Below are 12540 nucleotides of genomic sequence, written 5' to 3'. Positions count from 1 at the left end.
ATTCATATAAAAGTAAATTTATTACCACAAAAATAGGACATCCAGATGTAGTGCATAAATAGCTTTGATGTGAGACGCGAGGTGACTGCGCCTCCGTCATGTATACTGTATACATTCTAATGCAAACATGAGGAAAGATGAGCTTCCTGTAGAGAAAGGCACTAAAACAATCAGCAGCATAGCATCACGCTAGCACACTTCATCTAATATTACCCAGAATCCTCTCCCTGGTCCCGCTGTGCCTCAGCCAGTAAGGAGGCCTCACCAGCACTGAGCGTGAACAACCAGAGGTCACAAGATTTAGTAAAAGTCAAAGAGGTTGTGTGTTTTAAATCTATACAGAACATGTTAATAAAAAACATGAAATTGGAGCTGAGGCTGTGTACTGTGTGTAAACAGTCGTGAGTGTGTGTCCTGCTGAGCTGTGTAAAAACCTGCATAAATTAAGTTTAGCTTATGCTCTGTTAAAATAAATCAAACCTGGAAAACCTTAGATGTAAATGTGGTGGTGAATTCATTTTTAAGGATTTTCTCATTGTTTTCATTATGTGATTTTTTTGTTTTTACAACTGAAGCAAAGCTACAAGCTTTCAAAGTGCTTAAAGTTTTTTTTTTTTTTTTTTTTAAGCGGCAATAATCAATTTTTGGCCACTAGGGGTCAGAAGAAATCCAAAATGAGCTGCAAGAAAATTTCTCTCATCTTATAAAGTTGTTGCAGCTAACGTGTTAGTGAACAGCTGCCGACATGCACATCTAGCTGAAGAGGAAGTATTGTATCTGGAGTTGAATGTCTGTGTAAAATAAGTGCGTTTCATCACTCTCCTTTAAAAGACAGTTTGGTCTGTAGCAACTCCTGAGTAAAAATATCTGACCATTTTAACAGCTAGATGTAAGTATCTGAATTTTATCTGTTTATTTGTTCTGAATTAGCCTCTTTGAAATTAAAATAAGGTTTTATTTTTAAATTGCAATTTCAAAAGATGATATTTTTCCATGTTTACACATTAAGGTCCAAAGATTCAAGTCTCAGTTTAAATAATGCTCAATTAAAAACAAAAAACAAAAAAACCCCACACATTCAGGTGTCTCAGATTTGATTTGTCAAATTCAGATCTACAAATTTCTATAAACAAAAAAAATCTAGTTAAAAAACAGCAATGGAGCCTGAATGTTTCGAGCAATCAACTTGACAACTTGAATTGTTGTTAGATCTCAATTTGACCAGATTAGTTTTGAGCATTTTTTAAAATGTATTTATATATTTATTCATTTATTTATTTGTTCAAAATTATAGAACTGGGATTTTGGATCTCAGTGAGGAAAAAAAAGCTTTTAAAATTGCAAATTCAAAAAATGTCATTAAATAATTTAAAAGAAGCAAATATCAGAATAAATAATTCAGTTACAAAGTTTCAAAGGTTTCAAATGTTTCCATGCTATGAATTCAGTGGTGTCTACATTTCAACATTAAGGTTTCAGTGGCTGTTAAAAACTTTTTCTACCAGCTAACTTTGTCTATTGTTGTTGAGCAGGTAGCACTCAGTGGGTTTATCTGCTCTTTTTAAAAAGCTGTTTCCAGAAACACTCTTGATAGCAGCTGTGAGAATAAACCATGGAGTAAATTTCCAGGGTCCTAAATACCGTCTGAAACAAACTATTGTCTTCTAGAGCTGCAGAGTCAGTCATTCTTTTTAAGGTGAGTCAATAAAAGCAGCCCCTTTTTCAATATGAGTAATAATTTAATTGTTAATATAAAAATATTGATTAATGCAGCTTTAACTTCATGTTAAATTAAAATTTTGCAGGAGCCAAAGCCGAAATATTGACTTTTAAGAAATAGAGACACGTGCTGGCCTTTTTAAGGTCAAAGGTTTGTTGCTTTTTTTGGGGATGGGGGTGGGGGTGGGGGTGGTAAATTAGAGAATTCAGACACATGGACCTTGAGCTCCTCGCCAGTGTAAACACAACGTTGACATCATACAGATGTACAAAATATAATATATACAAAACATATTTTTCTCTCCTTTGAAAAGCTCCAGTGTTTTTGCTGCAGAGATGAACTTGTACTGTATCTCTGCGTCTTCCTTTTGTGTGCTGTTTACCAGATCTGACTGGATCTGTATATTTAGATTTCATCATCCCAAAAAACAGTCTTAAAACCTTCAACAACATCTCAGGTGATGACAGAAGTTCTGACCAATTAAATCGTTTTTTTTTTTTTTACATTGGAAGCGTCTCGACTGAGGCACACAACAACGAGCGATCTCCTGGTGGCGATAAGCAGTTAAAACAGACCTTAGTTGCTGAGTTGGAATGAAATAAAATGCATCAAGTGCTACCTGACTGGGACTCGAGAGCCAGCACCAGTTAAAGGCTTCCACTGCTCTTCCTCTGGGTGTAAATTAGTAATGCATACTGTTTGGAAAAGAAGAAAGCTGAGACTGTTCTTCAGCAGCAGACGGCTCGAGAGAATGCAGCAGTGAAGCCGGAGGTATGAAATATTTGACAAAACCTGCTCTGGAGTCGCTGATTTGGACTTGGTCCTGGTGTTTTTGTAGAACGGGCTTTGTAGGAGCGTGGGAGGAAGGCATGTGTAGAAGGCCACATTTACTGTTCGTGAGGAGACAAATCCGTCACTGTGGACAAAGTCGGGTTCAGTAAAATGTCAAAATAATGTCCTCACCAGTCTCCTCCCCTTGGCCTTGATTCGAGGAAAAGTGGCGCTCGTCTCCGTGTTTATCGGCTGTGAGCCCAGAGGTGTGTTCCCGCCTTTCCTCCTCAACAGGAAGTCAACACTGGATGATGTCATGGCGTAGAAGACGTTTCCTGTAGCAGGAATGACCAGTTCTGAGAAGAAGGGAGACAAATAAACACATCAAAATGTAATATAGCTTTTTCTTCACTAATAACCTGGGGATATTCCTGATTTTTTAAAGTGGGGTTGTATGAAGTTCTTATCCATAGTCTGTGTATTACATACAATACATGTCAATCAGCACGCCATCAGTTTGGAGAAGCAGGCTGAGGCCCGACACAGAAGATAAGTAACGTATTGCTGTGGTTGGAGGTCAGCAAAAACACATTTTAGCCAACTAAAGAAGAGTCATTTAAAAAAAAAAATCATTATCAGTTTAAGCGTATGCTATACTGAGACCATTTTTACCGCTTCACCTTTCCATCAGACAGGACGCTCAGACAGGGACGCTGTTAACGGCTTCAGTTCCCATCTATACTCCTCAAAGCCACCAGACTTCACTGACAAAAACAGCAATTTTAGCTCGCTAAACACAGGGGCTGCTGGTCTATAACTGGCTCGATCAGTTAGGTTGTTTGTGTTTAGTGTGACTTTGGTGAATCCAAAATAACCCTTTTAAATGCCAAACTCGCACAGACACACACACACAAAATAACTGTTTGATGCAGCAGTAGACCAGCAGCTCCTGTGTGTTGTAAATGTTAAATCACTGTTTTTGTCAAAGGAGTCTGGCTTTGAAGAGAGCAACATAATGACATCATTTTTTCATTGGAAATTACTGTCTGACATTAAGGTAAAGCAGTGAAAATATTATAAATATAGCATTTATTCATTCATTGTCTGAAACTGTTTGTCCTCTTAAGGGTCACAGGGGGGCTGGAGCCTATTCTAGCTGTCATTGGGCGAGAGGCGGGGTACACCCCCGACAGGTGGCCAGAGTTATGTCCTGTAGCGCCTGCTGCATCATGCCCGAGGGAGCCAAACAACGCAAAGAAGTGTTCCCATCACAGTTTTATGAAATATGGGTTTTTCGCATCGCCTAAAATACCACCTCATGAGAGCTTAAAAACTTTTTTGCAATAAATGGGAGTTTTTTCAAAACTGACGTGTTTCCATTAGGTGTATTTTATATCCGCAATTTCAATTTACGTAATTTGAGGGTTAATAGAAACCCACCACGTCAGGTGCACACACGATCACACATAAAAATCTCAAGATGATCTCATTTTGTCTTCATTTGGATGACAAAAACATGCCACCTACTGACAAAATTGGTCCAGAAATAAAATGTACATTTCTAATAAGTGGTTTTTTTTCTGCACTGGAGACTCATCTTTACCTTTTCCTTCAGGCAGAAGTTGGATCAGCTCATATCTGGACGTCTGTTTGGGGTCCTGATTGTGCTTTTCTAAGGCAGAGCTGATCACAGTGGGAGTCTTGTCATTGCTGGTAACCTGCGGGGAGAGAAGAGAGTAACAATGACACCAGGACAGCTTGATGTGCACTAATGATATCCTGGGTCCATTGTATCCCGAGGATCTGATTCTGATGACTATCATTACGGGATCCTTGCAGATAAGAGGAGAGGGTGTAAGTGCAGCATGTCGCAGATAATTCGGGATGAAGCCTCACTGCTGCTGTAAATTAGCATTAAATGGCTTGATTTAGTACCAGTATGCTTCGGTACAGGTTTCCATCCTGCAGGTCCATCCGTATCCTGATGATTCGCATGTCGGGTCCCGACCCTTGGATGTTGTTGGCGGGGTTGTTGCCGCAGGAGACTGATCGGCGGTGTGATTTTGTGGGAGTGGATGGCGTCAAAGCAGCAGGGGTGGACTCGTTGGTTGAAGTAGAGGTGTCAACATCCAGACAGGACACAGACGGAGATCTCATATGCTGAAATGGAAAGAACAGAGCAGCGCTGATTATAACTATGGTAGTGATTGTTTTTGTAGTATAGCGTCCAAGATCAGTACAATAGTGTTTACCAGATTAGACAAAAGCAAAAAGAGACTCACTCCTGCAAACACCATCTGTGAAACAAGTTATTATAAATGCAAAGACGTTCTTAAAGTGAAAATAAAACGATATTACCTTTGTGAGTTTTGAGAGCAGATTATTGACGGGGGACTGGAAGTCAAAGAGGCTTTCACTGTCACCAGTCAGGCTGGTCCGAGAGGTACTCAGGCTGTCAACGCAAAAATATGTATAAACAGATTTAAATTAAGGTTTAAATTAATGATTGTCTATTTTTTAAAAAAAATATTTTTTAAGTTTCCACTGCAAATAAAAAACATGCACATCAATATACAAATATACATCCCCTCACACAGTCACACACTCCAAAAGACAAAAAAAAATTAAATGAATAATGACAGTAACAATAATAATTACAATAATAATAACGTAATACAAATAAAATGAAATTCATAAATTAATTGAAGTAGATATAATAAAACAAATAATGAAATAGAATTAAAATAAATAAATAGAATAGTAAGTATTAATGATTGTTATTAATTAATCTCTTACAAGAATACCTACCTGCAAACTGATTATTTGTATATCAATTACTCACCCCACATTATGCTGAAACCTGAAGAAAACTTTGTTTTTCTGCTTTGACGGTGAACGTAACGTTCAGATGGGAAGTATTATTCATGCATTTAAGTAAAAAGCGACCACAACTGCAAAGCTATATCAAAACATCCATTTACAAACTGTCACACACATCTCGTGCAGTATAATCCAAGTCTCATTTATCTTGTCATTTTGCCAAAACGTTACAAAATACACTTCCCCCTACAGGCAGCGTGCCCTGAGCATGTCTGGACACACACGTGCTATACATGATAACCACGCGTGATACTTGCAGAAGTGTTTTAAAAATGTAACGTTTTAGCGAAAATGCATGTGTTTGGTAAGTACGGAGCAAACGACTGGATAAATGAGACTTTGGTTATACTGCAGTTTGTAAACGAATGTTTTGACATAGTTTTTCGGTTGAGTTATTGATATACAAATGATCATTTTGTGGATGACATCTTTCTTTAAACTCCTATTTTTTTTAATAATCAGTCAAGCAAAATGTACGAAATTTAGCGAAGAAGGTAACGCATTCAAATTGCTTGTTTTGTGCAATCGACTGTCCAGATCCTGAAAATATTAAATTTACAATCACATGAAAACACAGCATGGCAGCGACAACTGACAGTTGAGAAGCTGGAACCAGAAGCGACTAAGTCTGCTTGACAAACAAAACAGTTTTAGACAATTTTTTTTATATTGAATACTGGTCACTGGACTGATTGTGTCATCACTTTTTAACTTTGGTGATACTTCAGTGAATTTGTATCGCACTTCATTATAACAGGAGGACTTATGAAAGACTTTTACAACAGAATGGTCAAATGTAGTATAGCCAAGAACCAAAACTCGTACATTTTAAGTGACATCATTGTGACGAGTGAACTGATTTTCCCTTTTGAAATGTAAAGTGGTCCCAACAACCCACCACAACCTGGACTACAAACCAAAATCAAACTGAAATCCTAGTCCACATATTCTGAATTGTGTGAATGTGTTATTATGGCTATATTTTGCTGTGCTGTGCTGTGTGTGTGTGTGTGTGTGTGTGTGTGTGTGTGTGTGTGTGTGTGTAAGAGTGTTCAGTTCAGCTTACTCTGGGCACTGTGTGATGATGACTGTTGGAGTAAGGCCACGGGGGCTCGGCTCACCAGGTGCTTCAATTTCACTGGAAAGTCTGTAACTGAAATAGAAATGATCACAAATTAAACTGAATATTTAACCCTTAGGGCCCGCTTTAATATAACACACACTCATATCGCTCTGCACACAAAAAGTGCTTTTCAAAATAAAACTTTAGAAAAGCATTATACATTAATATCATTTTGTCCTGTCACTGAGTTCATTTTTTAAACATCAGTCCTAATCATAAATATCAAATATTCATTAATTTGCTCAAATTTAACCCTTTAAATGTTAAATTCTGTCATGATGGCACTATGTTTTTAGATGAAACACACACACACACACACACACACACACACACACACACACACTCACACAGAGAATTATTTTCAATAAACTACATTGTAAGTACATTTTTTTAATGACAGCCTGGGACATGTGTGACAAGTGATTGTGACAGTGGAAATGACTAGTGGAAATAGCATGTATTTTCTCCATATGCCAAATATGGTAAAAAAAATGATGTCATCAGGTGGAAAATAATGAAAAATTACAAATTCCATGGCAAAAGCCAATAATGACACGCAGAAATAATACGATGCATGCAGTTTGAATGGGTTTCAATGGTGCATTTTTTGCACTTAACAGCATGAATGTAACAATTTTGTTTCCACAGTGTATTTTAGACTTATTGTAGAAGCTGAGCTGGAAATTCCAAGATTAAACAAAAATACACAATCTTGCCATAATGTATGCCATAGGCATGAACACAGCCAAAATTTTCAAAAAATGAAGAATGAAAAGCATGTAAATTATGCCAAACAGTCCTTAGGTTAAAACAGCCATCGTCCTACAAATATCAATGCATGCATGTAAGACATTTGTGTAATCAGACACAAAAGTATAGATTTAATTTACCTTTCCTCCTCTGTTAGCGTAGGTACACTCTGATACCACTGTATGAACGCCTCGTCAGCGGTGAAAACACAGTTTTTGCAGGAAGACTGCAGGAGACGGATTTGAGCTAAAACCTCAAACTCCTGTTAACAAAGAGACATATCACAAAAGAGTTTCATAATAAAAAAAGCACCCATGTCAGCTGATCTAGTATCACTGTGGTTTTCTCATCTTGCACCTCCCGGCACCTTTCACTTAATCATTTCCTCCCCTCAGGTATTGTGTTGCCTCTACTCATGCTAATACACTCTGAGCTCAAAAAAAATTATCCAACGTATCTCTCCTCTTTGTGTAGCACTTATTCTCTGCAACAGGATCTTTGCAGGGTCACAGGATTTTTGTCAGGGTGCTACAATTCTTACTCACGCACAACGCTCTGCTTTTTTTTTGTCATGTCAGAGCTGCAGAAACTGAAGCTGAGTGCAAATGTCTCTTATTTAACCCTTTGAAACCCAAGCTGATTGGCCTGATTTCTTTCAAAAACACAGACTGAAGGAAATTCAAAGAATCCAAAAAAGGAATGACCCAACATTTGGCAAGAAATTAATAAAAAGTACAAAAACATTACCTGAAAAAAGGGAACAAAACAAAACAAAAAAGAAAAAGAAAATTAAAACAAAGACAAGACTTGCTTAAAATATATAGCAATCCTGTAACATAATTTAAATTTTGTAAATATGATAATTATAAATATATTTTTTTTCTTTTTTTGAGCTTTTTTTTAAAAATAATCTTCTAAATCTACCAATTTCTTGTAATTTGTGGTACATTTCTTGCCAAGTTGGTCATCACATTTTCCCCCCATGTTTTCTAAAGTAATCAAACCAATTTGCTCAGTTTTCAAAAGGTCAAATATTTGTGAAAAGTGAAAGGAATTAAAAACTTGTGAAAGGTGTCTAAAAGCAGCACAAGAAAAGTGATGCTGTACCAGCTTTCTAAAGCGTAAACTTTTAACCTTTTATTCCCCACACTGATAGGTATTACAACACTCACCCTTCTCCTTTTGTCAAAGTTGATGTAGCCGTTCTGCAAAGGGAGTGACAGGATGCGTTATGCCAGTTTGATAATTGTAAAATACTGCGCAACTTCCAGGGGTTGTGACCAACTTTCCCCTTGATAGAGATGAGAGGAACTTACATCCAGCCTGTCTTTGACCGCCGTGTCCAGCATGGTGAGGTCTGTGAGGAAGATGCCCAGGTAGGGCACAGTGCCCTGGGCGTTGGACTGTGTGAAAAAAGAAAGGGAAAGTGTTTTATCAGCTCCCCAGAGGTTTCTATTGACACTGTAAAGAGCCCACACAGCGAGGGATTTCAGAGCAGACGCCTGCAGCTACTTTTCAAACGATGGCTCAGGAATCAGCACATCACACACACGACAGCCCTCTGTTCCACTTTGCTGCTGCATGCCGGTCGATCCCCCTTACAACCCGCCATCAAACCACTGCGACACCCACCGCCTCGCAAAAGTGACATCAGTATTAATGTTTGCATGTAGTGTTTTGTAGGAAAACAGTATTCTGATATATTCATATATTGATATTGATATTTTTCCAATGTTTGCAGCAACCAAAGTAATGACAAATAGTATTACATGTACATATGATAACAGATGCCAAGATGGTAAAGGTATATTGAAAAAACAATTTAGAAGACAAAACATCTAAAAAAAAATTAACTTAACGTAGATGTGATGTACATACTGTGTGTATGAGGCCACTTTAAGGCACAATTATCAACGCATTAAAAAGAATAAGTAAATACATAAATAAAAATAATATCTAAATAATAAAACTAATAACAAAAATAGAATTGAAAAATAAATATATAAAATAAGAAAAATCACATAAATAAATATACAAAAATAAAAATAAAAAAACAGAAAACTAGTACAAGTGAAATTAAATATTATACAAAATCAATTTAAAGTAAATAACGGTTGCAACAAAATCAATTGATATTGATATTGATTTCATATACTGAGTATCTATGACAGAGCATATACTATACACAACAAAATAAGATTCATAGCTCCTAAAGAGACACCTGAATGCAAGTTTAACTACAGATATTGTACCACATTGTGTCCCCTAACTTTTACAATCCTAATGACACTTTTGCAGAGTCTTACATCATTCCTACATTTTCCAAGGTCTCCCATTAAGGCCTGTGGGGGTGTACAATCCTTCAGGCAAAAACGATTGATATGCACACCACACGTGGGCTGTAAAGTTAGTAAAAATTGTTCTTTTTTTAATGTGCTTGAAGATCTGAGGTTTTGCCGCAGTTACAAATGTTGAGGTCATTTTTAAGTTACTCCTCTGTGACTGAAACTATCTGAAATGTCTCGCTGATTTAACCCCAAATAATACGACAGAATAATTTACAGATGTTAAACTGTACTTGTGAACTCAGCCTGGGCTGAGTCTCTTAAGAGACACAGTTTCAGCCATTTACACCCACGTGTTGACCTGCGCAACAAGTCTTTGGTTTTCAGTGCGTGTAGAGATCAGTTTCCATGACCTAAACTTTCCACAAACATCCTGCCACCCAAAAAGCTAAATCCCCCATTACTCTCTAATTTTACACTGTTTATTTCCACTCTACTTACCCTGTTGAGATGTTTGTTGTTGAGCCTGTTGTCAAGGTTAGCGAATTTTGACGTGCCCTCCTGTAAGACAAGAGGAAAGAAATTTAAGAAGTCATTCTTGATGTGTTGCTGTTGAAAAAAAAAAAGTTTTCTCATTAGGTCCATTTAGCAGCTGTCTGGGAGCGTTTAATCATATCACATAATGCTCATCAGCAGATGGAGTTTGCCAACATTTATCAAAATTAAAACTACATTTTTCAGCCATTGTGGAAGAGATTTCTTGAGAAAACCAGAACTGATGCCTCACATTTGTGTGTCTCCACCAACCAGTCAAGTTGCGGTTTACATCCATGTCTGTCCTCATGAACTATATACACTATGTAGTGAAGAATTTGAAGGAATTTGCTAAAAATGCATATATTTTGTGGCAAAATGCAAATGCTTCACACGCATCTTACCCGAGGGAAGATCTCTACAATCAGCACAGTTTGAATATGGACACCCGAGATTAGTGTCACCAGTTTAGAATCCAAATGTCTCCCCTTCTGTCCCTCAGATATGACGTTGAATAATGGCCAGATAAGTGTTTTTGCAGAACATTATGATGTTACAGCAAAGCTGACCTTTTACCTCTTTGGTATGAACTGTAATCACTTTATCATTTCGTGAAATTTTGTCCTAATTAGCCTATGGATTCTTGAATTATGGCCAAAAACAATGGTTACAGTGAACTTTGATCTTGAAAATCTAATCAGTTAATTCTTGAGTCTAAGTGGGAGTTTGTGCCAAATTTGAAGAAATTCTCCAAAGGCACTCCTGATGTATCATATTAACAAGAATGGGACGTACAGAGGGACAGAGAGCCTGAGCCTCCAAACTCCATCTGCTCATGAAGGTCATAAGTGAAAGCTCAAGAACAGCTATTAAATGAACGTTGTGGTAAGAACAGCCCACCGTAAATATATGACATATTGCATTTAATCTATAGCCTAGACAGATATGAAATGCTTGATCCTAGATCAGGGTTCAACTGATATTGGTTTTTCAGGGCCAATACTAATACCAATTATTATTTGTTAATGAGACCAATAACAGATATTTGGAACTGACATGCATTTACAATAAAAAAGAAAATCTTTCTGTCAAAATGTAGAATTTGAAACGTAAGAACCTTCAACACAAAACCTTGTTTAAATGCCTTTAGCAATTTTTAATAAAACTGAAATGTTCAACATCACATACAGCAAGTTCTGCAACTTTTTTTTAAAAATAAAGTCAAGTGAAAATTTAAATTAAAAAATGAAGAAATAAAAACAGCTTCCTGAGGTTTCACAATGTAGAAGCTTTCCCCTTCTGACACTTTCTTTTAACTTTTTAATTGATTTATTTTATCGGCGATCATTAAAATAAAACGCCGATACAGATGAACGCCAAATTCTAAATATCGACCCCAATAATCGGCCAGACTGATGATTTTTTAAAAATACATATGACACAAAAAAAGAAAACATGAACCATTAAACTAGATAAAAACCTACACCTGTCATAACAACGACAGGAGCATGAGAATGTTACCTTCAATGCAAAGCTGACACTGCTGAGTCTGGAGATTTGTCGCGGCAACTTGACATTGGCGAAAAAGACAAAAAGCCTGTTGAAATCACGCTATATAATAAAGTGTTATTACACTGTCAAATGCTCGTATGACAGTGTTGTGAATAATTTCTTTTCCCAAAACTTTTAGTGAGTCTTTTATTAGTCTGAATCATTCATCTAGCGCTCTGTCTGCTCGTCGTAGTCATTTTTAGACAAGCCGAGGAGATGAAGGGAAGCAAGTAACTGCTGAAAAAAATCAAAGGGCACCAGAAGGCGATGGTGTTTTTCTGGCATCAAAGCTCAGAGTGAAGCTTTCAAAATGAAAGCAAATGTTTGGTTGAATTCCTTTGGGGGTATCATGTGTAAAATCACAACTAATGCAAAGGTATTGATGCCTGCACCGCGCCGTAACAGCGAATCACAACTCAGCTAATCCTGTCAACTTCCCCAACTCTCTGACACAGTGCAAACTAAATATAATGTACGTCTTCACACTCAAGCGAAAGCGCTGACAGAATAAGGGCAGTTCTACTCAACCAGATTAGACTGGTTTCTGGTCTTTTAAAGCACTCATGAAATCTCTACCACTGAATGTTGTTTTCAGCTGAGGAGAAGGCAGTCCCTGCAGATAGCAATTTAACAAATGTGGCCCAGTAGTGGCTCTTGACAGACACATTAATATCGCATAGTGCTGTTCAAATTATGGGATGCTCGTCACCAGGGTGTGACATATAAGTGCAGAGGAGTCACATGGTTTTTCAGAGCTGCAGAGTGAGACTTGACAGACGTCACCTTGAGTATGTGTGTTGGTTTTAGTCATGTTGGCTGTGTGGCTCTCAGATGTCAGTCGGTAACTCAGTCCACCCCAATGGTCCAGACTGAAAAATCTTGACAACTACTGAATGGATTCAGATGAAATTTTGAGCAGACATTCA

At 37.4% G+C, this 12540-nt stretch overlaps 1 protein-coding gene across 2 annotated transcripts in view; it reads right to left on the bottom strand.

Annotated features, from left to right (window-relative positions):
• Window position 1: 1 nt before the first annotated feature.
• The window catches only part of rgl2 (ral guanine nucleotide dissociation stimulator-like 2), a 44946-nt gene continuing 32407 nt past the window's right edge, over window positions 2-12540 (bottom strand). For both annotated transcript variants that reach the window (XM_042489725.2, XM_042489726.2), the window contains 9 exons: window positions 10031-10090; window positions 8561-8647; window positions 8417-8449; window positions 7385-7506; window positions 6438-6524; window positions 4850-4943; window positions 4427-4651; window positions 4095-4209; window positions 2-2847 (listed from right to left, as the gene is read on the bottom strand). In XM_042489725.2, coding sequence (XP_042345659.1) covers window positions 2666-2847; window positions 4095-4209; window positions 4427-4651; window positions 4850-4943; window positions 6438-6524; window positions 7385-7506; window positions 8417-8449; window positions 8561-8647; window positions 10031-10090 — 1005 coding nt within the window. In that variant the 3' untranslated portion in view covers window positions 2-2665. The remainder of the gene's footprint in view (window positions 2848-4094; window positions 4210-4426; window positions 4652-4849; window positions 4944-6437; window positions 6525-7384; window positions 7507-8416; window positions 8450-8560; window positions 8648-10030; window positions 10091-12540) is intronic.

The sequence above is a fragment of the Plectropomus leopardus genome, chromosome 11 (assembly GCF_026936395.1).
Source record: "Plectropomus leopardus strain MGB_pleo_1.0 chromosome 11, ASM2693639v1, whole genome shotgun sequence".
NCBI lineage: Eukaryota > Metazoa > Chordata > Actinopteri > Perciformes > Serranidae > Plectropomus > Plectropomus leopardus.
Note: the sequence above shows the minus strand (reverse complement) of the source record. Positions and strands in the feature narration are given on the sequence as shown.